Source organism: Rousettus aegyptiacus, unplaced genomic scaffold, assembly GCF_014176215.1.
Source record: "Rousettus aegyptiacus isolate mRouAeg1 unplaced genomic scaffold, mRouAeg1.p scaffold_m13_p_14, whole genome shotgun sequence".
NCBI classification, from domain to species: domain Eukaryota; kingdom Metazoa; phylum Chordata; class Mammalia; order Chiroptera; family Pteropodidae; genus Rousettus; species Rousettus aegyptiacus.
The window spans coordinates 37,803,433-37,829,884 of NW_023416289.1; the positions used below are offsets into that span (position 1 = coordinate 37,803,433).

General features: G+C 35.2%; 1 protein-coding gene across 1 annotated transcript in view; it reads left to right on the forward strand.

Annotated features, from left to right (window-relative positions):
- ZNF527 (zinc finger protein 527) overlaps positions 1–25,127 on the forward strand; it is a 64,974-nt gene extending 39,847 nt beyond the window's left edge. The window contains exons 7-10 of the mRNA XM_016133293.2: positions 844–902; positions 4,427–4,553; positions 5,164–5,259; positions 21,249–25,127. Of these exons, the coding sequence (XP_015988779.2) occupies positions 844–902; positions 4,427–4,553; positions 5,164–5,259; positions 21,249–22,813 (1,847 nt within the window). The 3' untranslated portion in view covers positions 22,814–25,127. The remainder of the gene's footprint in view (positions 1–843; positions 903–4,426; positions 4,554–5,163; positions 5,260–21,248) is intronic.
- Positions 25,128–26,452: the final 1,325 nt, after the last annotated feature.

Here is a 26,452-nt window from a genome sequence, read left to right on the forward strand (position 1 = left end):
CAGTTTTTGAGTCACAATGCAGTTTGACTCTTAGGACTGAGTTAGTTGTTTAAGTTTTTTGAACTTCAGTTTCATTTGTTGGTAATATGGTGATAGTAGCACGTGCCTTTGTGGTTTTGAAGCACAGTAAGATTTATTCATTTATCAAATAGTTTTTGAGCACTTATCTTGATTCTGGCATTATTCTAGCCCCAGCAAACCCCGAATCCTAGCTCTCTTAGATTGGGAAGACAACTATTGATTGGGAAGATAACAGTAAACAGAAAAAAATAAGTACCATACTCAATGGTGATAAATGCTAAGAAGAAAAGTAAATCTGGATAAGGAAAAAGAAACTGGAAGGGAGGTTTTCTTTAGATAGAATTTTCAAGGAAGTCCCTATTATGTGGTGGCAACTGAGCACAGATAAGGATGAAGAGTGGGAATGAGCTGTGTCCAGGCAGAAGGAAAAGCAAAGACAATAGCCTTGAAGAAGGCGTGTACACAGTGTTTGAGGAACTGTAAGGAAACCCTTGTGCCTAGAGTGGGCTGAACAAGAGTGAGAAGGGTAGGAAATGAGGTATGTGGGACGGCCAGGGCTAGATCATAAACTGCCTTGTTGACCATAGGATGGATTTTAGGTTATGCTGAGCTCAGGCTATGTGTCCTTAATATCATTACGGACTTAAGGAGTTAAGATCAACTTTGGCCTTTTTCTCAGATCTTGGAAAGGAGTAGGCCTGAGGCTAGGGGGAGCATAAAGGGGCAATAGTTCTATCTTCATAAGTCTCAGATCAGTAACATAGGGCTGGTCTGCCATTTTTTCTTCCTTAACTCTGCCTTCTCAGGACTTTATTTTCTAAGAGAGAAAATTGAAGAAGAAAGGAGGAATGGCTGTTGGACTTTGTAAATCCATGTCCCAGGTAAGTTGATGTTTTCACTTTATTTCCAGAAATTCCACTACAATATTCAGGATTTTAGACTACGGAGAGAGTCACAAATAGCCTAGTAAATACTCTTTCTACTTTTCTATCTCCACCATTTGTTCATATAATCCTTCAAAACAACATATAGTATCTCTTTTACCTAGTATTGTGCTCAAATTTGTGATGAAATAGAACTCTCCTCTTTAGATGGATCATGATTTTTTGTGTTGGAGATGAATGCAAGTGAAACAAAGGATAGAGTGTGATTATTGAGTGCCTTATTAAATAAGTCAAAGAGGCCTCTCTGAGGAAGTGAAATTTAAGCAAAGAAATACCTCTGTAAAAGTAGGAAGTTTTGTGGAGATCTGGGGAAGAGCTTTAAAAGTAGAAGCAATAGGAAGTATGAAGTTACTATGGCGGAAGCATAGTTAGATGTGTTATAGGACTAATACTGAGCCAGTGTCCTTGGAGACAGATGTGCACTGTGAAGTCAAAGGAATAGGTAGGGTACAAATTATGCAGGCCCTTGAAAGTCATGATCAGAACTTTGAGTTTTGTTCTAAGGGAGAAGGAGAACCATTGGAATGTTTGTGATATGTTTGATTTATGTTTAAGGGTAGAAGCAAGGGGGTCATCCAGGAGACTACAACAGTAATCCAGGTGGGAGATGATAGCTGCCTGGACCTTGGTGGTGGCATTGGAGCTAGTGAGATTCTGGATATATATAGGAAATAGAAAATCAGAGACTTGATCAGGGATTGGTTGTGAAATATGAGAGGAAACAAGACATGATGAATAACTACAAAGATTTTTGATCTGGGCAACTGTGTAAAAAATGGTCATGCCCTTTACTGAGATGGAAAGACTAGGTGGGATGAGATAGGAATCAAGAATTGAGTTCCAGTTATAATAAGTTTGAGAGATTTTTTGGATATCTAAGTGGAATGTTGATTATATATCTGGAGTTCAGGACTGGAGATGTAAATTTGAGAGTCAATAGTATATTTAAGGCCAGAGTACAAAATGAGATTATCTTGAAATTAGGGTTGCGGTGAATGTAGATAGGAAAGAGGTTAAAGGACCAACTTTAGGGCATTCATCATTTAGAGGCTGACAAGAGGAAAAACCAGCAAAAGAGACTGAAAAGACTGATAGGGAAAGAAAACCAGGAGAGTATGAATCCTGGAAGTCAAGAGTAGAACATCTTTCAAAGAGGTGATAATCTACTGAGTTAAATCCTTCTGAGGGAGATTGCGGACGATGAAAACTAAGAACTGGACACTGGATTTGGTAACATGGAAGCTATTGATACCCTTGAGAAGAGCTCCTTTATAGAGTGGTTCGGATGAAAGCATCATTGCAGTAGATTCACGAGAGAATAGAAGGCAAAAAAGTGAGATTAGAGACAGTCTGGACCTGTGCTGTCCAATAATGTACCCAGTAGCCACATATGACTATGACTTGAGATGCGCTATGTGTATAAAATACATACCAAAATTTGAAGATTCAATACAAAAAAGAATGTAAAGTATTAATAATTTTGTATTGATTGCAGAATGAAATGACATTTTAGATATATTGGATTAAATAAAAATTTTACCAAATTTATATGCATTTTTTTAATGAAAAATTTCACATTACATATGTGGCTCACATTGTATTTCTGTTAGACATCACTGATCTAAACAACTCTTTGGAAGAGTTTTGTTATTAAGAGGAATAGAAAAATGGGACAATAGCTAGAATGAAGTAATGAAGGGAACTTATTTATATGATGGAAGATATTGTATCAGCTTATACACTGATAGGAATATTCCAATAAAGTGAGAAAATACTGGTGATAGATATCTCCCTAATGTTTACCAGGGAGAGGGTAACAGTGTTCTTGTATGGACAATGGAGGGATTGGTCTTAGGTAGGAAGCCTAGAGTTTTATCGTAGTAACAGAGAGAAGACAGAAAAATGAGCACAGAATCAGGTCAATAAATACATATTGGTGGGCTAGAGGATGAAGAATTTCAAAGCAAGAACTGGGAGGTGTCAGTGGTGATTTGGGAGATAGAAGGTATGAAATAGTCGAGGAGTGAGAGAGTGAATTTACTAAGGAAGTGGAGTAGAGTTGCTTAGCGGTGCTTTTGATGGGATCTCTGGTCATATCCTAGAAGTGCATTGGATCAACATGTTTATCAGTCTGGGTTCTGGCAATAAACCTTTCAAAATGGAACTATTTACAAAGGATAGTGCTATAGCTTGGGGCTCATAACAACAGAGCTCCTTTACTAAGTGTAGGCTTGAACCCAGGGATAGAGATATCTGAGCAGAGAGGGTCCCTGACAGCCACTGTGACCTTTGACTTTAGGACAGAGACCACACTGGGCATTGCTTTGAGGAGGGAGCCAGGGGAATAAATCTCGTACCTCGCTTACCTCCCTCCCATGTCTTGCATGTTGGATTAACCCAGCTGAAAATGGGGTGGGAAAAGGGAGTCTCCCATGACACAGAGACGTGTAGAGGGGCACACAGAAGTTATATAATACTGTGTAATTGTGTTTTTTCTTTCTGTAGCCACATTCATCTATTTTTACTTTGTAGGATAACTGTATTTGATATTTTATTATTATTTTTTTATAAAAATGAAACCATTCTCTGCAAAATGGAACTCTGTCATTTTTAAGCATTGAGTACTCTTCATATGGATGTATTATAGGAGACTTTACCATTTATTCACTAAGTGGCAAATATTTCCTGAGTGTTTATAATGCGACAGGTTTTGTAATAGATACTGGATATACATGAGCTTATGAAACGTATGTCCTTCCCCTAATATAGCTTATAGTATAACTTAAACTCTTATTTGGCCATGTACATTTTTTTTCCAGATTTTTTAATATAATGTTCCAATGAAAATTCAATCTAAAGCTCTTCACATACATTTCATTATTTCTTCAAGAGACACTCCTGGAAGTTTCTTCTTATATATAAAGTCTGAATTTTAGACCTTTTGTTAAAGCCTAATTCAAGACTTTCCTTCACTATTCTGAACCATCTGATATCCCAGTTTGGGGAATATAAAGAAATTCTCCCTATATGAATGTCTTGATGCTTAGTAGATGTAACATAAAATTTAGCCTTTGCTCATGTACTCTCATGTCGTAAAACTCAGTTCATGCTATAAGCTAATTTTTTTCCTGTGTATATACCCTTGCTCTTTCCTTTCAAAAAATGCATAATTTCCAGTGAGTAAGTCTGTTTCTGATAGTTCTCTTTTTCTTTCAAAATATTTGACAAACCTGGGCACGTACTTGTTCCCCAATAATTATTTTCCTTGGACCACTTAGAGATTGGAACTCTGATAGAATTCTTTTTCCTTCCTTCCTTCCTTCCTTCCTTCCTTCCTTCCTTCCTTCCTTCCTTCCTTCCTTCCTCCCTCCCTCCCTCCCTCCCTCCCTCCCTCCCTTCCTTCATTTTTTCTGGGACCATATGGAGCACTTGGCAAATAAATTTTTTATTTTTAATTTTAGGGGTTGGTGACCTTTAGGGATGTGGCTCTAAATTTTTCCCAGGAAGAGTGGGAATGGCTAGACCCATCTCAGAAGGATTTATACAGAGATGTCATGTTGGAGAACTACAGGAACTTGGTATGGCTTGGTAAGGATGTCTCTCCCCCATAATTCAAAATCTTTCCTCTGGTTGTTTTTGCTTCCTCCATTGGGACTATCTGAAGTGCTTAGCTGAATTTCTATTTCCTGTTCTCAGGAAATGATTTGAAGTAGTTTTGTAGAGTTAGAAATGAGTAGCTCCCTTTGCTGTAGAATTGTGGTTTGGAATAGCAGCATCAGTATGGTATGGGAATTTGTTAAATTGCAAATTTTGAGGTCTCACTCTAGACCATTCAGAATCAGAAACTCTAGAAATACGCCTTGAAGTCTGGGTTTCATTGAGCCCTCCAAATTATTCTGATGCCCATGAAAGTTTTAGAACCTCTGTGGTATCTGATTCAGTACGTCTGAATTGGGGCCTGAGAATATTCATTTCTGGTAAGTTCCTAGGGGATGGTGCTTCTGTTCTAGCAGTTTGAGAACTATTGCTATGGAAGAAGCTACATCTTCCTCATCTTTCATATAAGCATCATTCTATTCTCTAGCCCTTCCTCTAATATCCTTTCTCATCTAATAACCAAGAGATTGAGTATGAGTCCTGGAACAGCAATAGCTTATTCTCTTTGTCTCTCTCGCTCTCATTTTTCTTCTGTAAACAGGACTCTCCATTTCTAAGCCCAACATAATCTTCTTATTGGAGCAAGGGAAGGAACCTTGGATGGTGGAAAGCGAGATGTCAGATGGTCAATATACAAGTGAGTGATGGGGAACTGGGTGGGGAGGGCTGTTATAAGGTGCCAACCCAAGTGATCATGAGCAGGCTGCCCTGCACTTGAGGCTTCCCTGGCTTCCAAAGGAAATTGAAATCTGTTTAGCATTTACTTCCATAGAAACCTCATACCTTTGGTTTTTTCCTTCCTATTTCTATCAAATTATACTCTCTATAGTACTTCTACCTATACCTAGAATCCCAGTCCTTCCCAGTTCTTCTTTCCCACTTATAGTCAGAATTATACACATTTATAGATTTCTTTTTAGAGTTTTTATTTTTATGAAAGTTACTATCAACGTTATTTGTGAACATTGTTTTGGATTCAGGATAAAAAATACTAAATTCTGATTTTTTTTGGTGAGAAGATATTGGATAAAAACTAAACTAGAAAAAAAAAACAAGAAATGGCAACATAAAAATAATTATTAGAGACATGAAGGAAACACCAAAAGAAACTGCAAAAGGTAAGAAAGTGGATCTTTTTAGGGAGAGGGAAACTGGGAAGCAGGGCAAGCGACTGCCTTTTTTTCTTTTTAAAGAATAAGCCTTTTAAAACTACTTAACTCTTTAAACAATGTGCATATATAACTTTGATAGTAACTTTCATTAAGTGATAGTCATAGCAATGCTGTGCATATTCCAGTATTATTTTTTCTGTACAACTTTTTATTTTGCCTATAGTTAATAATTACTGGAAGTTTTGTCTTTTTTTTTTTGCTTAATTTTTTACATACATATTCCTTACTCAATTCCCAACTCCTCATCAATTATCTGTCTCTTAAGAGATTCAGACACATTAAGTAATCTGTTAATTTCATCTTCTGGGAGAAATTCCCAGTCTTCAGATATGATTTACTCTAGACAAATGGCTCATTATATCTGCTTCCACTGAATTTGAGTTTATCTGATGTTTTCTTATGATTAGATTGAGGTAATACATTTTGAAAGGAGTGCCACAGAAATAATGTTGTGTCCTCTCAGGGCATCATACCAAGGGATTCATAATATCAATGGGTCTCGTGATGTTAACTTTGATTATTCGGTAAAGGTGGTATCTGCCTTATTTTTACATTGTAAGGATACTGTTTTCTATTTGTAATTAATAAGTATTTTGTAGGAGATACTTTGAGACTATTCAGTATCTTCTAAAATTTTTGTCCACTAATTTTAGCATCCATTGGCTTATTAGATCCTATCTGCAGCAGTTATTACCGTAGTCTTAACCTAATGTTGATTTTTCCATTTTCCTCTTTTCCTTACGTACATTAATTAGGAACATTCTGAAGGGAAGAGCTGTTCCTTCACTCCCATTTAGTTGTATATTCAATTATTTCTTTGCGTTTATGGAACTATGGATTTTTATTTTTTCTCTGAGGTAAATCCAATGAATCATTATTTTGTTGCTCAACTTGTTCAAGCTTTGACCTTTGAGATCACCAGGTTGGTTCCTTTGACATTTTGATATGCCCTCATCCATGTTGTGAGCACATTCTTCCTTCATTCATGGTTCCAGGTATCCATTCATATTTTTAAATATATTTTTATTTTTCAATTACAATTGGCTTATGATATTATATTTATTTCAGGCATACAACATAGTGATTCATAACTTATGAAGTGCACACCAATAATCTAGTACCCATATGATACCATACATAGTTATTACAATCTTATTGACTATATTCCTTTTGCTATACTTTAATCCCCATGACTATTTTGTAATTATTAATTTGTATTCTTTGTTCCTTCTCCATTTTTACTCACCTCCTCAACCCCTCTCCCATCTGGCAATCATCAAAATGTTTTCTGTACCTATGAGTTTGTTTCTGTTTTGTGTGTTTATTTTGTTCTTTAGATTCCAAATATAAGTAAAATCATATGGCATTTGTCTTTCTCTATCTGACTTATTCAGCACAATACCCTCTAAGTCTATCCATGTTGTTGCAGATGGCAAGACTTCATTCTTTTTTATGGCTGAGTAATCTTCCATGTATATATATACCATCTATTTTTTTATCTATTGATCCACCGATGGACACTCAGGTTGCTTCCATATCTTAACTATTGTAAATAATGCTGCAGTGAACATAGGGATTCACTGCAGCATTATGGGTTTCTTCAGGTAATTACCCAGAAATGGAATTACGGGGTCCTTCTTTGTCTCTTGTTATAGCCTTTTGTTTGTTTGCTACCCCAGCCTTTTTGTTTGTTTCCATTTTCATGAAACATCGTTTTCCATTCCTTTACTTTCAGTCTGTGTGTGTCTTTCTATCCGCAGTGAGTCTTTGTAGGCAGCATATGTAAGGATTTTGTTTTCTTATCCATTCAGCGACCCTATCTTTTGATTGGAGCATTTAATCCATTTGAATTAAGACTAATTGTTAGATATGTAGTTATCGCAATTTTATTATTCATATTTTTTATCTTTTTTTCCTTTTTTCTTCTTTAAGAAGTCCCTCCACCATTTCCTGTAATACTGGCTTGGTGCTGTTGATCTCCTTTAGCTTTTTTCTTGTCTGGTAAGCTTTTTATCTGTCCTTTGATTCTAAATGATTGTAGGTCTTTGCTTTTAATCACTTGGAATATTTTTTGCCAACTCTTTCTGGTCTGCAAGGTTTCTGTTGAGAAATCAGCTGACAGTCTTACGGGAGCTCCCTTGTTAGTAACTAAACTACTTTTCTCTTACTGCCTTTAAGATTCTCCCTTTGTTGTTAACATTTGGCATTTTAATTATGACATGTCTTGGTGTGGGCCTCTTTGGGCTCATCTTGTTTGAGATTCTCTGCGCTTTCTGGGCTTGTATGTCCATTTCCATCATTATTTCTTCAAATAGGTTTTTTGACTCCTTGCTCTCTCTCCCCTCCTTCTTATATCCCTAAGATATGAATTTTGTTACACTTGATGTTGTCCCAGAGGCCCCTTAAATTACCCTCATTTTATAGGATTCTTTTTTCTTGTTGCTATTCTGGTTGGGTGTTTTCTGCTACTTTATCTTCCAAATTGCTGATTTGATCCTCTGCTTTTCTAATCTCCTGTTGATTTCTCATTTCAGTCATTGTAGTCTTTATTTCTGACTGTATTCTTTATGTTTTCTATCTCCATTTATATGTTTTCTATTTTTGTTAAACTCCCCATTGAGTTCATCTACTCTCCCCCTAAGTTCATTGAGGATACTTATAACTAGCATTTTGAACTCTGCATCTGATAGATTGCTTGTCTCTATTTTGTTGAGTTCTTTTTCTGTTTTTTTTTTTTTTTCCTGTTCTTTCATTTGGAACATATTTCTTTGTCTCCCCATTTTGGCTGCCTCCCTGTGTTTGTTTATATGTGTTAGATAGGGTTGCTATGTCTCCCAGTCTTAGTAGAGTGCCTTTATATAGTAGGTGGGTGTCCTGTGGAGCCCAGTGGCATGGTCTCCCTGATCACCTGAGCTGGGTGCTCCAGGTGTGTCCCTTGTATGAGTTGTGTGTGCCCTCCTGTTGTAGTTGGCCCTTGGTTGCTATTTGCATGTCAGCTAGAGGGATTGACCCTCGGGCTGATTAGTTGTAAGGTTGGCCTGTGACTATAGTGGGGGACCTGTTGTACAGGGGCTGACCCTACAATGCAGGATTCACTTTAGCAGGGCTCTGGTGCCTGCCCAATCTGCCCTTTGGGTGTATCATTCTCAGATGTGACCTTAGGTTGTACTCCAGCTCAGACTGAAGCCAGCTACTGGGTGTGCAGGTTGGGGTCTCCTCAGAGGGGCCCTGCTGCAGGCCAAGTTCAGCTGAAGCCTGTATCCTGCCTGGGGTCACCCGGCAAGATCCACCAAGCAATCTATAGATGGCTGCCACCTGCACTAGGCTTGGATGTGCCTTGAGAGGTCAAACCGTGAACTGAGTCTGGCTGCTGCTAGTGCCAGATTTGAGGCTGCTTAGTCAGGCCAAGGCCAGATTCTGCCTGTTTAGGTTTTGTGAAACTTTGAGGAACTTTAGGAAAGTACATAACATGAGCCAAGACAGGCCATTTGTATGGAGAAGACCCTGAAAGTAGCTTGCTTAGGCTTGCAGGGAAACACCAGGGCAGGGCGACCAATGTTAGACAAGTCGATGAAGACTCAGATATGGTGGCCACCTGTGTCTGCACACTCGGTTGGGGCGGGGGCGGGGGGTGCGGCTCAACAAATGCCAGCACTTCTGTCTGGTAGAAAGCTTCTCTTCCAGCCCTTGTTCTGAAGCCAGACAACTTGGTTCCCCCCTGTATATATATCCCTGGTGTCTTTTAGCTGCTGCCCCAGTGCTGGAGCCCAGAACAAGTCCATCAGCAGGTGAGTCCATGTGTAGGCCCTTTAAGAGGAATGCCTGGGACTCCCGCAGCCCTCCCTCTCACTCAGCCACAATCTCTGCTGATTTTCACATCCAGATTTCATGGGGCCTTTTCTTCCTGGAGCTGGAACCCTGGGCTAGGATGTCTAGTGTGGGTCTGGGACCCGTCGCTCCTCTTAGGAGAGCTCTGCTGCCAAAATATCTCTTCCAGTTTTTAATGGCTATCCGCAGGAGTGGTACCAGCCCATTCCATGTCTCCACCCCTCCTACCAGTCTTGAGGTGGCTTCTTCTATATATACTTAGCTGTAGAACTTTTGTTCAGCTAGACTTCAGGTGATTTTCAATGATGGTTATTCTGTAGTTTAGTTGTAGTTTTGATGTGGTCATGAGAGGAGGCAAGCAGTGTTTACCTACTCCACCATCTTCCAGATTCATCTTGTTTTTCTTACTGCAGCCTTGAATCAACTACTTCTTTAGGGAGTCTCGGTTCCTTTAACTGGGAAATGATGGTTAGAAACCAAGGTTTGGGTATTAGACATACTCAGTGCTACTAGGATATCATTAGCTTCTAGGCCCTCACAACACATTGATCCGTTACATGTGTGTATACTAACACACATACACAGACATACACCCACACTCTGTATTTGTTTCTGCTTTACTTTCTTATATATTAAAACTGTCAGTTTATATTGATACCTTGATTCTAATCTTGCTCCACAGGGTTTATTGTAGCCTTCTTCCTTTACTTATTTGTAATTTCTTTTTATGACAATGAGAAACAGCATATCTGCTTATTTGCTCAATTTTATATTCACATAAATAATTTCAGAATTTCCCATCTATTTCTCTATGAGAAACAAATTTACTAACTAGATTGTTACTTGTATATGTTTTTTTTTCTTTTTTGATCCTTAGTCTGACAGTATTCAGTCAAAATACTATTTTCCAAAGCTACTTAGGTTAGTTATTTTAGGTTCATTTGTTACTGTTTGTATTCTATTTTGGGTTCCTACAACATCCTGATTGGTTTTATGTTTATTTTTTTGGTATCTGAAACATTATTATGCTATACAAAAATAAAATCAGAGCTCTTCAAAAATAAATCCTCAGAAAAGTGTTGCTCTCTTCTCATCTCTGCTATCCTGTTTATATTCCTTATTTCTTTCTACCCCGTTTCTTACCCATCCCTTGTAGATTAACAATTCCATTATTCTCAGGTTTGTCCTTTTTGTTTCTGTTGTCCAATTGAGCAGATATATATGTAGTTTCTTGTATCTTCTTTGTAGTTTCCTGTATCATCTTGTATGCTACAGAAGAGTAGCATACCAAAAATATTTTTTGCATATTGCATTTTCACTTTACTATATATGTAGGAAATCACTCCATATTAGTTATTAGGGAGCTTTCTCATTTTTTTAACAGCTGCAAATTACTCCATTATATGGATATTATCATAATATATTCAACTACTCTCTGACATGTGGACATTTAAATTATTTGTAATATTTTACAATTACAAACAATGCTATAATGACTAACATTGCACATATCTATTTTTGTTTTGTTGAGGCTGTATATTCAGGGTGGATTCCTAATTAAGTACATCCTCACCAGAATGGTTTTACCAGTTTTATTTCTATCTTAGTTTCCTATTGCTGCTATACCAAATTACAATAATGTTAGTAGCTTAAAACAACAAATTTATTTTATTTATTTTTAATTTTTTGAATTTACTTATTTATTTTCTTATGGTGACATTAGTTAACGAAATCCAATAAGTTTCAGCTGTACACTTTAACAGTAAGACATGTATATATTTACACTGCGGGTTCACCTCCCATGGTTAGATTTCTTTCTATCACCACATATTTGACCCACTTTACCTCTTCTACCTGCCCCAAGCCCACTTGATTGTGGTGTATAATCTTTTTAATATGTTACCGTATTTGGTTCACTAGTATCTTATTCAGGATTTTGCATCTGTGTCCATTAGAGATATCGGTCTGTAGTTTTCTTTTTTTGTCTTATCTTTACCAGGTTTTGGTATCAGGGTAATATTGGCCTCATAAAATGAGTTGAGAAGTATTGCCTCCTCTTCAATATTTTGGAAGAGTTTGAGGAGAATAGGTATTAAATCTTCTTTGAAAATTTGGTAGAATTCACTGGTGAAGCCATCTGGTCCTGGACTTTTCCTTTTTGGTAGGGTTTTGATGATTGTTTCAATTTCAATACTGCTGATAGGTAGGTCTATTTAGATTTTCCAGAACTTCTTGATTCAGTCTAGGAATGTTGTATGTTTCTAAGTACTGGCCCATTTCTTCTAGGTTATTAAATTTGGTGTTATATACTTTTTCATAGTATTCTTGTGTAATCTTTTGTATTTCTGCAATGTCTGTCGTAATTTCCCTTCTTTCATCCCTGATTTTATTTTGTCTCTTTTCTCTTTTCTCTGTAGTGAGTCTAGCCAAGGGTTTGTCAATTTTACTAACCTTCTCAAAGAACTAGCTCTTTGTTGCATTTATTTTTTTCTATCGTCTTTGTTTGTTTGTTTTCAATTTTATTTATTTATGCTCTCATTTTGATTATTTCTTTCCATCTGTTGACTTTAAGCTTCATTTGTTCTTCCTTTACTAGTTTTTTAAGATGAAGCATTGGGTTGTTTATTTAGGCTCGTTCTTATTTTTGAAGATAAGCCTGTAGTGATATGAACTTTTCTCTTATGACCGCTTTTGCCGTGTCCTAAAAGATTTGATATGTTGTACTGTCATTATCATTTGATCTCTCTTTTTATTTCTTCTCTGACCTAGTTGTTCTTCGATAGCATGTTGTTTAATCTTCATGTATTTGTGGTTCTTCCCGCTTTCTTTTTACAGTTGCTCTCTAGATTAAAAGCATTATGATCAGAGAAATGGTTGATATGATTTCAACCCTCTTATATTTGTTGAGGCTCTCTCTGTGTCACAGTATGTGGTCAGTCGTTGAGAATGTTCCATGTGCATTAGAGAAGAATGCATAAGCAGCTGTTTGGGGAAGAAAGGCTCTATATATGTCATTATATCCAGGTGGTCTAATATGTCATGTAAGGATCTTATTTCCTTGTTGATGTTTTGTTTGGATGATTGGGAGCACAGATATTAATAAGTGTTATGTCTTCTTGGTACATGATTTCCTTTATTATTATGAAGTGTCCCTCAGTATCTTTCTTTTTTTTATTGTGAAGTCTATTTCATCTGATATTAGTATTGCTACTCCTGCTTTTCTCTGAATGCCATTTGCTTGAAATATCATTTTCTACCCTTTCACTTTGAATCTATATTTGTCTTTGGAACTGAGATATGTCTCCCTGAGGCAGCATGTGGTTGGGTTTTGTTTTTTGATGCATTCTGCAACTCTGTGCCTTTTTATTGGTGAGTTCAGTCCATTTACACTTAAAGTGATTTTTGAAATATGAAGTCTTTTTATAGCCATTTTATCTTTTGCTTTCTGGTAGCTTGGTGTTTCCATTGCTTTCTTATCCTTGTGTTTCTGTTGTATTTATTTTGTTTGGGCTTTGTGTAAGTTTTCCCTTTGGTCCTTATTTTATGTTATATACTTCTGTTCTTAATCTTTGCCATGTGGTTACCATTATGAATACATAAAGGATAATTATATATTCATACAGTCATCCATTTTCTTCTGCATGTGCCTTGTCTCCATTCCCCTTTGTGAATTGGGATCATTGGATCCTCCCCTTTTCAATCATTGTCTCAGTTTGTCCCTATGTATGCTAAACTTTCATTACTATCTTGCTATAGCAAATCTCTTCTTATTTTGTAAGCTTATAACGCCCTATTCTTAGTAAGGGTTGCACTCCTCTGCTTCTATTAGCCTGCTAGACACCTTTCTTCTAGTTATGTATTTTTTTGTCTTTTTGTTTTAGTTTAGCGACCTCTTTCAGTATTTCTTGTAATGTAGTCCTCGGAGTGGAGAATTCCCTCAATTTTTGTATGCCTGGAAAGGTTTTAATTTCTCCTTCAAATTTAAAGGAGAGCTTAGCTGGGTAAGTTATTCTTGGCTGGTAGTACCTTTCACTTAATAGCTTGAATATTTGATTCCCCTCCTTTCTGGCTTGTAAAGTTTGTGCTGAGAAGTCTGATGATAATCTAATGGGATTTCCTTTATAGGTTACCATCTTCTTTTCCCTGGCTGCCCTCAGAATTTTGTCTTTGTCATTGATTTTTGATAATTTTAACACAATGTGTCTTGGTGAAGTCCTTTCGGGGTTGAGATAATTGGGTATTCTATTGACTTCTTGAATTCCAAGCCCCAGCTCATTCCTTAGATTTGGAAAATTCTCATCCACTATTTGTCTGAAAATGCTTTCTAGTCCCTACTCCTTTTCCTCTCCTTTGAGAATGCCCATTATTCTTGTTTCCTCTCCTGATATTATGAGCTTGTTCTTGTATTTCTCATTCATTATTTTTCATTCTTCAGTTTCTCTCTTTTCCTTCCGATTTATTTACCAATTCTTGATATATTTTTATTTTTTGGTAAAGAGATAAACTATTTTAAGTATAAGTTCCCTTTGTTCTTCATTCTCAATTTACTTTTCCTCATATACCTCTTGCTCTCAGAAACAATAGTCATGAGTTTGATATATGTCCTTCCAGTTCATTTTAAAAACATTTCTTGTAAACATGCATCTGTAAAAAAAAGTTTTATTTTCATAGGTAGTATTCTTTACATTTTGTTTAGCAATTTGCTTTTATTACTCAACATTGAGATTTATCTTTGGTGAGTCTACATATAATATAGTTCTGTTTTTTTATTTGCTATATAGTATTCCATGTTTTGAATTTACCACATTTTATTTAAACATTTCCCTACTGAGGGCCATTTAGCTTATTGCCATTTTTTTGTATCTCCCTTAAGTAGCACAGTTTGTTACCATGCACATGCATATAAACGTTTGTCAAGGATTTGTACCTAGAAGTAAAATTGCTGGGGCATAGAAGTGCATATTTTATTTTACTAGATACTCAAATTGTTCTTAAAAGTGATTGTATCAATTTATACTTCTACTAACGGTGAGTAAGAGTTCTTTCTTTATTCTCTTGATATTCTCCAGTTTGTTTTGTTTGTTCTTGAGATTGTCTCACTTAAATTCTTGCCAGTATGATGGGAGAGAAATGTTCCTGGAGTTGTTTTGATTGACTTAGTAAGTAAGATTGGTCATTTTCCTAGAAATGCATTGTCCATTTAATTTTTTTCTTCTGTGAATTACCTGCTCATATTTTTAACTCATTCTTTGTGGTTAGGTTATTTGTGTTCATGATCTCTAAGGACCTTGGAGTCCTCTGCTAGGCACTCTGAAGCCAGTCAGTGAGAGTAAGAGAGAGGACAGACACACACACACACACACACACACACACACACACACACAGAGACAGAGAGAGAGACAGAGAGAGACAGAGAGAGAGAGAGAGAGGAAACCTCTCCAGTCATTTTTAATGGACCAGCCTGGAAGTAGCATTTGTGGCATTTATCTCTTCTGACTAGCCAGAATTCAGTCACATAGCTGCAAGGGAGGATGGGAGAGGCAGGCAGTTTCTTGTGTAACTAGGAGGAGAAGGCAAAGGCAAACTATTTGCTAGATATCGTGCTCTTTCTAGTAGTTGTATCTCCCTTAACCTTTTCTCATTTTCAATTTTACTTTATCAACCATAATTTCCATATCTGTTTTGAAGAGTTGCTATCTGTTTTTTTTTTTTCTTTCTGACATCATGGGACTACTTCAGGTGTTTCACCCTAACTATGTCCATTTTATTCTATTCCTAGCTTTGTGTATGTATGTATGTATGTATATATATATTTTAATGAGGAGAGGCTTTTGGATTTTATATATTTTCAGCATCTTACAAGGCAATTATTTTTTTTCTCATTTTTTACCTATTTATGTATTTAGGCTACTTTTCTAAAACTTTCAATTTAGTTTCATCAAAACATTGACTTTCAGGGAACTATTTTTCTATTCTGGATTGGATAATTGGTCATGTGTATTATTGGTTTAATGTACTGCTTGATTCGATTTTAATATTTAATAATTTTGCCTGTTATCTATAAGGGAGATTGGTCTGCTGTAAGAATAGTGAAATAGATCAGTGCAACAATAAAATGCAAAAAAACACCATGTATATGTGAGAATTTAAAAGGTAACTTTTCAAACCAGTGGTGCAAAGAGATTTTCTTAAAACATTAGATAATGTTTATATAAGATTGGCTTTTGGAAATTTTTTCTTAAAATGACATCAAGACTAGACTCTATAATGGAAAAATTGAGAGATTTGACTTCATAATTTAAAAAAATTTTTTCGAAAGCACTATAAATGAAGATACCATATGACAATAAAAAGTGATGATTTGAGAGAAAAAAACAGTTATAAAACCTTAATGCCCTAAATTTATAAATTACTTTCATAAATCACTTAGAAGAATATCCATGGTGCAATTAAAATATGTATAAATGATACAAATGAAGAATCACTAAAGAAACCACAAAATGTGTATAAAAAATGTATAAAAATGCTCAATATTATAATCAGATAATTGCGAATTAAAACAATAATGAGATACTCTACTTGTAGGGGAAAAGATTTTAGAATGATGTTAATGTGTATGAGTTTGAAGACATGTACTTTATGTTGCTGATAGGAATGCAAATTGATGAAAATTATTTTGGAGGGCAGTTTGATAATGGATATTACTGTTTAAAATATGTATATAGTTTAACACTTCCACTTTTAGAAATGAATCCTGTAAAAATATAAATTATACAAAAAACATTGTGGAAGCTACTTTGCGATCAATTTTTTACAAGTTGCTTATAAGGAATTATAAAACATATATACACATATGTAAGACATTTTATTTTAACTTTATAACATTTAAATGAACATTCATTAGTCTTGTGCTGAGGCCTTTTAGGCATTTTGTTTGAACATGATTGGAGTACAGTATTGTCTTTTTTACCACACTCATAATGCTCTATCTACAATTTCCAGTTGATTTCTTTTAAAATGAAGCAAAACACTTGCAAAACAAGGTGAGTATAGAATCTTTGCAGAGTTTTAGGTTTTTAACAGGTTTTCACCATTTTCATTCACACTTAACTTAAAAACATGTTTTAAGTAACTATTAGCCTGTTTTTCTAAAGCTTTCAACTTAATTTCATTAAAACAACAACTCTCTTTCAGCACTCAATTATGTAATTGAAGTATGTAATTATAAATGGCAAGTACAACTGAGCTAAACCAGGTTGAGACTACAACTGAATTTTAGCAAGCAACTCAGCTTTTGGTATATGAGTGTGAAAAACCTGTTAATGTGGCTGGTTACCTAAATTATAGTTCATCCATTCTGTGAGTGAGATAGCTTATTTGTACTGGTATGGAAAAATGTCTACAATGTTTTAAGTTATAAAAATTTAGAGCAAGATGTAAATAGTATGTATATAAAAATTACTAGTGTGTGTTTTTATGTACGAAGAAAATTCCAGAAGGATATAGACTCAACTGTGAACAGTAGTTGACTTTGGGATAACATCTCAAGAGAGAATACTTTCTACTTTATACATTTTAAATTTCTTTGATATTTTACAATAAATATCATTTCTATTTGTAAGAAAAAAAGGAAAAATATTATAGAGCAGCCCTAATGCTAGACCTAAGCTGTAGCTCTCACACAGATTCAAATTGATGTAGAAGTTCTTCCATGTGTTTTCCTGTGATAGTCCCTTCAATCAGCTGTGGTCAGGATGGGGGGTTCATGCTCCTCTTTGCTTTGTTCTGCTCTGCATCCTGTAAGTTTTTTTATGCTTCAGGTATATTTCTCTTGACATTTCCCCACAGTGACAGAATTTTATAAATCACCCTTGTTCAGTCCTTTCACAGGGATTTTAATGGAAGGAAGGTATAAAATGCAAGGAAGGCTTAGGTCATATTACTGGTCTTAGAAACTTCTTTCTTTCCTCAGAATTTTCTTTTATATTATTGATTATTTTCTGTGTATTCTTTAAAATGTAAGTTCAGAAATAAAATCTTCATGGAATTCTTATTGAAATCAACTTGATATAAATTAACTTGGGGTAAACAAGCATGCATATGTATTTTTTTCATTTTGTGTAGTTATATCATATTTTTATTTAAATTTTCTTTAATTTCATAACTTTTTAGTGTTCCTCTGTACCGTATTCCCTTCTCTTTTTCACTTATTTATATACCAATTGTAATTTCACTCATTACCTTTACTTTAAATTCTCTTCCATTATCTTAACCACTTGTAGTCTGGCTTTTCTGCTCCTTTAGTTTGACTAAATCCAGATGCTTTCTTCATTTTCATATTCCTCAACCTAATGAGATATATAAGATAGTTCTGACCTTGATTCTTATTCTCTGTCCAAAGCTGTGTTCTATTTCTCTCTCCCTGTAACTCTCTCCTGTCCCTATTTTTCTGTCTTCATTCACCATATGATTTTTGTCATGTTAACCTGGATCCCCATGCAGAGCTGTCTAATAGGACATTCTGTGGTAATGGAAGTAATCTATATCTGTGCTTTCCAATACAGTGGCCACTAGCCATGTTTGGCTATTGAGCACTTAAAATATGACTATGTGTGACCAATAAACTGAATTTTTAAATTTTTTTATTTTAATTAAATTGCTCTATGTGGTTAGTGGATGACATATTAGATGGCATAGTTCTATATAGTCTTTTACAAAAGGAGATCCAATTTGTAGGGCTGTGTGTCATTGGTCACATTATTCATTGGAACATATTGTGGGCATAAGCAGCAAACTCCCTCCTTAAGAGTGCCCCATAAGGTACAAATCTCCAGTTGTTAAAAAGAAAAAAAAAGTCATAGGTATGTAATGTACCGCATAGGAAAAATAGTCAATATTATCATAATAACACCTAGTGACAGATGGTTACTGGGCATATTCTGGTGATCACATGGTAAGGAATATAAATGTTGAATCACTATGTTGTACACCTGAAGCTAATATAATATTCTATTCTATCAGCTATACTAAAAAAAATGATTTCCCTACAAGTCTTGTCATTTTTACTTATACTTTCAATGACATATCCTGGGTTTCATACCAAATGATTTACTTCATAACTATATCTGCCATTTTGTCTTCTGCTCGTCAATTGAGTATGTGGGAAACTAGATCCACAATCTAGTAAGATCTTTTCCTCTTCTAGCATTATACATAAGCCTACTTACTATGTAGTTCTGATTGCATGCCAAAGTTGATCACACTTTGACTTATAACTTCCATTCATTTACAACTAGAAATTACATATCTCTAATATCTAATACATTGCCTGGATACATTGTAATCTTAAAGGGTTTACCTTTCCCATTCTTGGTCTTGCCACTTAACCGTCAGCCTATTTCATAATCCCATGATGTAACAGATATCACATCAGCCTATTATGTAATAAGAAGTAATGATGTGTGACCCTACTAGTGGTATAGGTATAAGAATTACTTAATGAGTATATATTGTTACATTTTATGATATCACTGAATATCTATAATGAGCCAAACACTGCTAGATATATTCTAAATATATTATTCCTTATTTTTATACCCTGCTTGCAAGGCCACCTCATTTTGCCTGCTAGGAAACTGAGGCTCAAATGATAGGTTAATCCGTTTGTTAAAGGTAGAATAACTGACTAGCTAGATGTAGAGTTAGGATTCAAACCCACCTTGTCAGACCCCAAACCCTATGTTGTTTCCAGTATGCAACATGGATGCCTATTTAGCTCTCTTCCATTTTGCCTCAATCCATAACTTCCCTTTTCCCCTCAGTCAGTTACTGATAAGGGCGAATTGTCTTCTCTCTTGCTGAATGCCATCATTGACCTCTAAGTATTTCTCTACTCCAATCATAGTATATTTTCCGCATATACAATATTTATTCCTGTTCTATACTTTCCCTGGAAATACCCATATGGAGTTCCTTTCCTCGCATATTTATCTGCCTAAATCCAGAATATCTTTTTTTCTTTTCAGAGTGGTTAAGGCTCCAGGCACCTCAGAATCCCCCATATCAGAAATGTCTAGTCTTCTCCCATCAGGCTTTTTTTTTTTTTTTCCTCAGCATGGTATTAAGCATTACATAAAACTGCCATTTGCCAGGAGTAGAGAAAAGATTTATTCTTGGTAAGAGGGAATGTAGTGGCCCTGAGCAATGGATATAGGAGATAAGGTTGTAGGAAAGTGAGGGAGCAGAAGTAGTTGTACTTCTTCAGAAAGAATGAACAACAGTGTGGACCTAATAGAGGAAATGTGAACAAAGCCCTCTCAGGCCTGGGGTCCAAGTAAGACAAAGTCCACAGCTGTGCATAGGAGGAACTGGTAGGAGTGGGAACTTTTCTCAAAGTAGAGGGTATATCAGAAAGGAGAAAGATAGGTACATAATATATTCTTCACTTTTCAATTTTGTACTGACCTAATGTGGAGGCACTTTGTTTTCAAAAGATGGGAAAGTTATGGAAAAGATATATCTAATTAACCCCCAAATGCTAACATATGTAGTTCTAAAATAATCCCTAAGCATACCAAAACATGAAAATGACTCCACCACGGAAATAACCGTATTTTGGAATCCCTACAAAGGCTTTGAAAATCACGCCCACATGCTCCAGAAATTATTCCTTAACAAGCTTGAGAGTTTTGATCTGTTTTTCTTTTATACTACTAATAATCAGTATCATGTTAACTAATCATTCTTTATGTGCCATGTTAAATTTTTGTACTCAGAAGTTTTATCTTTCTCCTAAGAGTTTAAAAAGGGAGAAGAACCTGTGTCTCAGAATTTTCCCCTCTCTACTAGGTGCTCTAGTAGGAACCTCTCTAGTAGGTTCTCTGAAGGCGAATATATTAGCTGATTATTGTGGTGCGACATTAAAAGGACTTGTTCATTTTCTTTTTTGAGATCATTTTTCAAACAATAGTTTTCTTTCTGTTTTATCTCAACCAATATCCTTTCCTAAAAGTATCAGGCATGTACTCTGTGGCATGATTTTTCTCTCAATGATGAGAAAAGCTAACCTCCAGATTCCTTCTAGACACTGAGAAAGAAATTTTTTTCCTCTGATCCCTGATAAAATTTAGAAGTTGTTGAGCATTCCGTCAGCTTTCATTCATTCAACAAAATGCTGCCATTGTCCTAGGAACTGGAAGCAACAGTAAGAAGAAAAAGAAGTAAACATCAATCTCTGCTCTCTTGGAGCTTTAGTCTTATTAATAGGACTGGATAGTGCAGGATGGACTGGAGACTTTAAAGACTAGAGGCAGAAAAACTGTAATTATGGTCTAATCAGTTGTCTCTAATTCTTTATCTTCTTGGCATTTAGCTTTGTCTGGATCCTGATGCCCTACATTTACCATTTCTCCAAGTACCTCCTCATCACCAACATATATACCTTCCTCTGTCAGCCCTCTTCATTCTTTTTGCCTTCTTTGTATTTTGTTAATATTGCATGACCATATTTGAGAGATGTCAGAACCATGCACTTTATCCCAGTTAAATTTTTCAATTTCTTCTATAACAGTTTTCATTCTCCTTACAAGGGAAAAAATGAGACATTTGCTTTTTTGATACTTTTCAGACTGGGAGTCTTGGTATGAAATCAAGGAATTATCTCCAAAATGGTACACTGATGAAGAGGAAATATCCCAGAGGATCATAATGAAAAGACTTACAAGTTCTGACCTTGAATGCTCCAGTTTCCGAGAAGCTTGGAAATATGAGGGTGAATTTGAACAGCATCTTGAAAATCAGGAGAAGAATTTCAGGCAAGTGAGAAGTCTTAAGGAAATCTCTTCTGTGAAAAGAGACAGTGAATTTAATTATTTGGAGAGAAGCATTCTCTTGAAGTCAGTACTTTTAACACAACAGAGAGTTCCCACAGTAGAACAAGTATATAAATTTGATGTTTATGATAAAATATTCTCTTCAAATTCAGTCCTAATTGAACATAAAAGACGACATGCTGAGAAGGAATCTTTGATGGGTAATGAATGTGAAGAATTCAACCAAAGTGTATACCTTAGTAAAGATACAGGAATTCCTCCTAGGGAGAAGCCTTATGAAAGTAATGATTTTTCAAATCTTTTAAGTTTCCACTCATTACTTACTCAACATCAAACAACTCATTTGGAAAAATTACCCCATGGATACAATGATGCCTTTAGCTGTTATTCGTTCTTCACCCAACCTCAGAGAATTCACAGTGGAGAGAAACCATATGCATGCAATGACTGTGGAATAGCCTTTAGCCATGACTTCTTTCACAGTGAACATCAGAGAACTCATATTGGAGAGAAACCATATGAATGTAAGGAATGTAACAAAGCCTTTAGACAGAGTGCACACCTTGCTCAACATCAGCGAATCCACACTGGAGAGAAACCCTTTGCATGCAACGAATGTGGGAAGGCCTTTAGCCGTTATGCCTTCCTTGTTGAACATCAGAGAATTCACACAGGAGAGAAACCATATGAATGTAAGGAATGTAACAAAGCCTTCAGACAGAGTGCACACCTTAATCAACATCAGAGAATTCACACTGGAGAGAAACCCTACAAATGTAATCAATGTGAGAAAGCCTTCAGTAGACGCATAGCCCTTACTCTGCATCAAAGAATTCATACAGGAGAGAAACCCTTTAAATGTAATGAATGTGGAAAGACCTTTGGCTATCGCTCACACCTTAACCAACATCAGAGAATTCATACTGGAGAAAAGCCCTATGAGTGCATCAAATGTGGAAAGTTTTTCAGGACTGATTCACAACTTAATCGACATCATAGAATTCATACTGGAGAGAGACCTTTTGAATGCAGTAAATGTGGGAAAGCCTTCAGTGATGCTTTGGTTCTAATTCATCATAAGAGAAGTCATGCAGGAGAGAAGCCCTATGAATGTAGCAAATGTGGGAAGGCCTTCAGTTGTGGCTCATACCTTAATCAACATCAGAGAATTCATACTGGGGAGAAACCCTATGAATGTAATGAATGTGGGAAGGCTTTCCATCAGATCTTGTCCCTTAGGCTACACCAGAGAATTCATGTTGGAGAAAAACTCTATAACTGTAATGAATGTGGGAATAATTTTAGCTGTGCCTCAGCCCTTAGACGACATCAGAAAATTCATAATAGCAAAACTCTCTGATTATAGCAAGTATAAGAAAGAAAACATTTAGTTACCACTCAGTCCTTATTAAATATCAGTGAATTCTTTGGTTAGTAATTATGTGAATGTAGGACATATGGAAAAGCCATCACTTCATGAGCATCCGTTATTTGAAATAACCTGAGTAGTAGACATCTGTTACTTTGTGATCTGTTCTATGCCCCATTTGAGACTTACCTCACTCTCAATGCATATGATTATGATGAAACTATTAATTAGGGAGAGCAGAGGATTGGTTATTGGGTGGCCAGTTATTTCCTTCAACCTAGTGATTAATAAAGGATTAGCAAATGGCCCTGTCTGCACAAAGAGAGCCCTAGGGGATATTGTTATGTCTAGTAAGAGAAGTTTGTTTCTTTATTTCAGGAATTGCAAGTTTCAAGAATTTAATAAGGTTAAAAACTCACCAGCAGTTTTTTGTTGTTCTATTTTTTTTTTTGCCATTACATGAAATTTTTCCCAACACAAAGGAAAATGGAGATGAGAGACAGAAATCTGATGAAATTGTTTGATTTCCTAGATCCAGTCATGCTTGAAGTCTTCCCAATCCTTTACTTTTTCATTTTTGTGATCTAATAAATTTTCTATTTTGCTTTAGTTAATTTGAATTGGATTTTTGCCTCTTGGAATTACTTGACCCTAAGTTTGCTATACATGTAAGAAAGCCTTGATCTTTTACATGGCATAATTATTTATCCTAAGGAGTTGAATACACAGACTGCTTTATTTTATTTGTTGATAAAAATTAACTCAGTACTTATTAGTCTGTTTCACAAAACATGAATTTTTAAAAATTCACCTAGTAAAATCCTTAATAGGCTTTCTTGTAAGGAATTAAAATCAATTTGTGGCAGTGACTCACTATATGCCTTCAAATAAAGAATGGCAAGCTAAGAGAGTAATGGATCCATCAATTTAATAAATCGCTCTTCATCTTAAAGGAGTCGATTTTCTGCTTTCAGTGTGGGTTTAAACATATTTTTTGATAGAATATAATGAGATAGAATTGTTATTGAGGGCTTTTGTGGGTGTGTTGTAAACTTGGTTTAAGAAGTTTAAGATAATTTCTTTGGAGCTAGAGATATCAGATAAAAACATTGCTGGCAGACAGAATGATCCATTTTCAACTAATGGTAAAAATAAGTTAGAACCTAAAATATTTAGAGAATAAATCATTACTATTTTTTGGAATAATGAAGATCAGAAAGGCGAGGGGCACCATATTTCTATTTTGCAAGTGAAGTAGGGAGGTAAACCTTGATGATTTGGAAACTTAGCTACCTTGAACATTTTGAACTGGTTAGAATCTTGGGTATTGTCTGGAAAGCATCTATAAAAACAGATCAGAACAAATGAATTAGGAAAGAGAGAAGAATTTATATATGTGCATGGGGCAAAACAATGACTACTATCATAATTTCTTTAGGGCAACTTATATCTAACAAAAATCTGAAAATTATTTTTTCTTAAGTATTAAAGCAAATTTCCTATAAACAACTTAAAGTACAGATTTAGCATAATTAAATATTTCAAACCTTGAACAGAAACAAATGTAAAAGTTATAAAATAATGTCAGACATATCTAAAATATGTTAATATCAAAACCTAAATTCACATCATCATTTTTTTATTTCCTGGAAGTATAGGCATACCTATTTTAATACTTTCTAAGAATTGAGTAATATCTTATTTCGGAAAACTCCCCAAGGTTACAGTAAATTTACCAGGCCTAAAGGAAAATGAATAATGACTCAATTGAAGAGTCTTGAGTTACTCACTAATTGATTCTTGATCTACAGATAGTACCTGAGTTTTTCCTCCAACGTGGCCCAAGTCACTGATTGATTGTTTTTTACAGATAAACTTCATTCGTAATGTTATAAAATCTTTTACAACCATGCCTTTAGTGTAGGTATTTGTAATTTACAATCTGATATTTCTCCTCACAATGAGGTACTTTTTTGTTGCTTATTTGCAACTATACAACTCATTGTCTTATTGTGATATATTGACTCCCATCTTTTAGTATTATTAAAACTCATGCTTTATTACTATCTTATAGATATTAAGACTAGTTAGAGAATTCCTGTTCTAAGAGATGAGGGTTTGAGTCTATTCAGTTAATTTAGAACGTACTGGCAAAACCGTTTCCACTTTGTTGAGTCTGATCAATGGTGGTGAACCACTGGCTTCCTTTTTTAATTTGATTATTACACTGAACATATCTCTCTGCCTTATTATAGTTTATATAATTTTTGCTGGTCATATTTAAGAGTTTTTAAAAATTTACTCTTCATTAAGCAGGTTTGCATTTGTGTGTGTGTGTGTGTGTGTGTGTGTGTGTGTGTGTGTTATTTTAAAATTTTGCATTGAGTGCCTCCTGTGTGCTAAACTTTGTTCTGATCTGAGCATTGGAGATAAAAGTAGTGAATTAAACACAAACCGCCCTGCCTTTATTGATCTGATTTCAAATGAGCAAGACAGGCAATAAAAATTAGGGAGATAGATAGGTGATGATAGATAGATAGATGATAGATAGATAGATAGATAGATAGATAGATAGATAGATAGATAGATGATAGATAGATAGAGATAGATAAAATACATGCTGTATAAAAGAGTAAATGTGAAGAAAAAGATGAAGGAAAAGGTAGGGGAGCTTTGATCTATTAGACTGTGAGGCTGGGGAAGGCCTCTGGCCTCTTTTGAAGTTGACTTGATTAAAGACCTGGGAGAGATAAGAGATCTGTCAATTCCACACACATACACATGTACACATTTCTATGTCTTATGGACCTAATGGAAAGGAAATCCATATGTGCGTGCGTATATATATTTACATATATATTTACACTTTGTACTTACTAAACTCATTCTCATTTTATTATGCTTATGTATTTGTGTGTTGCATTTTAACATTTTGCTTTTTAGTCTTATGAATTAATGGCCTTTTACAGTCTTAACACATTTCAATTAATTATAATGTATATATTTTTGATACTCGCATAGAATTTAGCTGCTGGTGGCCACTTTTAAGCTAACTGCTTTCTCCCTTCAGCACTTCCCTGACATCTTTGCAAGCATCCTTACTTTCTAGTAATTATAAAAAGTTCCAGACCCATCCTCACTGTTTCTTGCCCAAAGTCATGAAGTTAGCTATCATCCAAGGAATTTAGGAAGGGAGAAAACAAGCATGTACATTTGAAAGAGGATATGAAACAAAAGTAAGGAAATACTTTTTCTCAGTAAAAAGTTTTGCTAGCTTCACATGAATGTGAGGGGGCTAACAAAGACACTAAAGTAAGATTGCATGTTCTTTATATACTGTATTTTCTATTGTTCCTGTTACCAAGAAGAAAAAGCCCAGCTTCACAGCAGAGCTTGCTTTAAATAAGTAGTATATGTTAATTATTTTTTATAAAACTAAGTTGTTTCAGAATTTTTGAAACATTTTTTCAATAACAAATTTAAAAATGACCATTTAAAAATTAATTTTAATTTTAAATTGCCTCAGTTGATGTAAATGAGTTAAAGGGAAATATGGCTTCACTGCTTCAGATGTATTGCAATTCCATTTTTCTTCTTCCTACAGGTTTTCCTTTTAAAAGTATTTCAGAC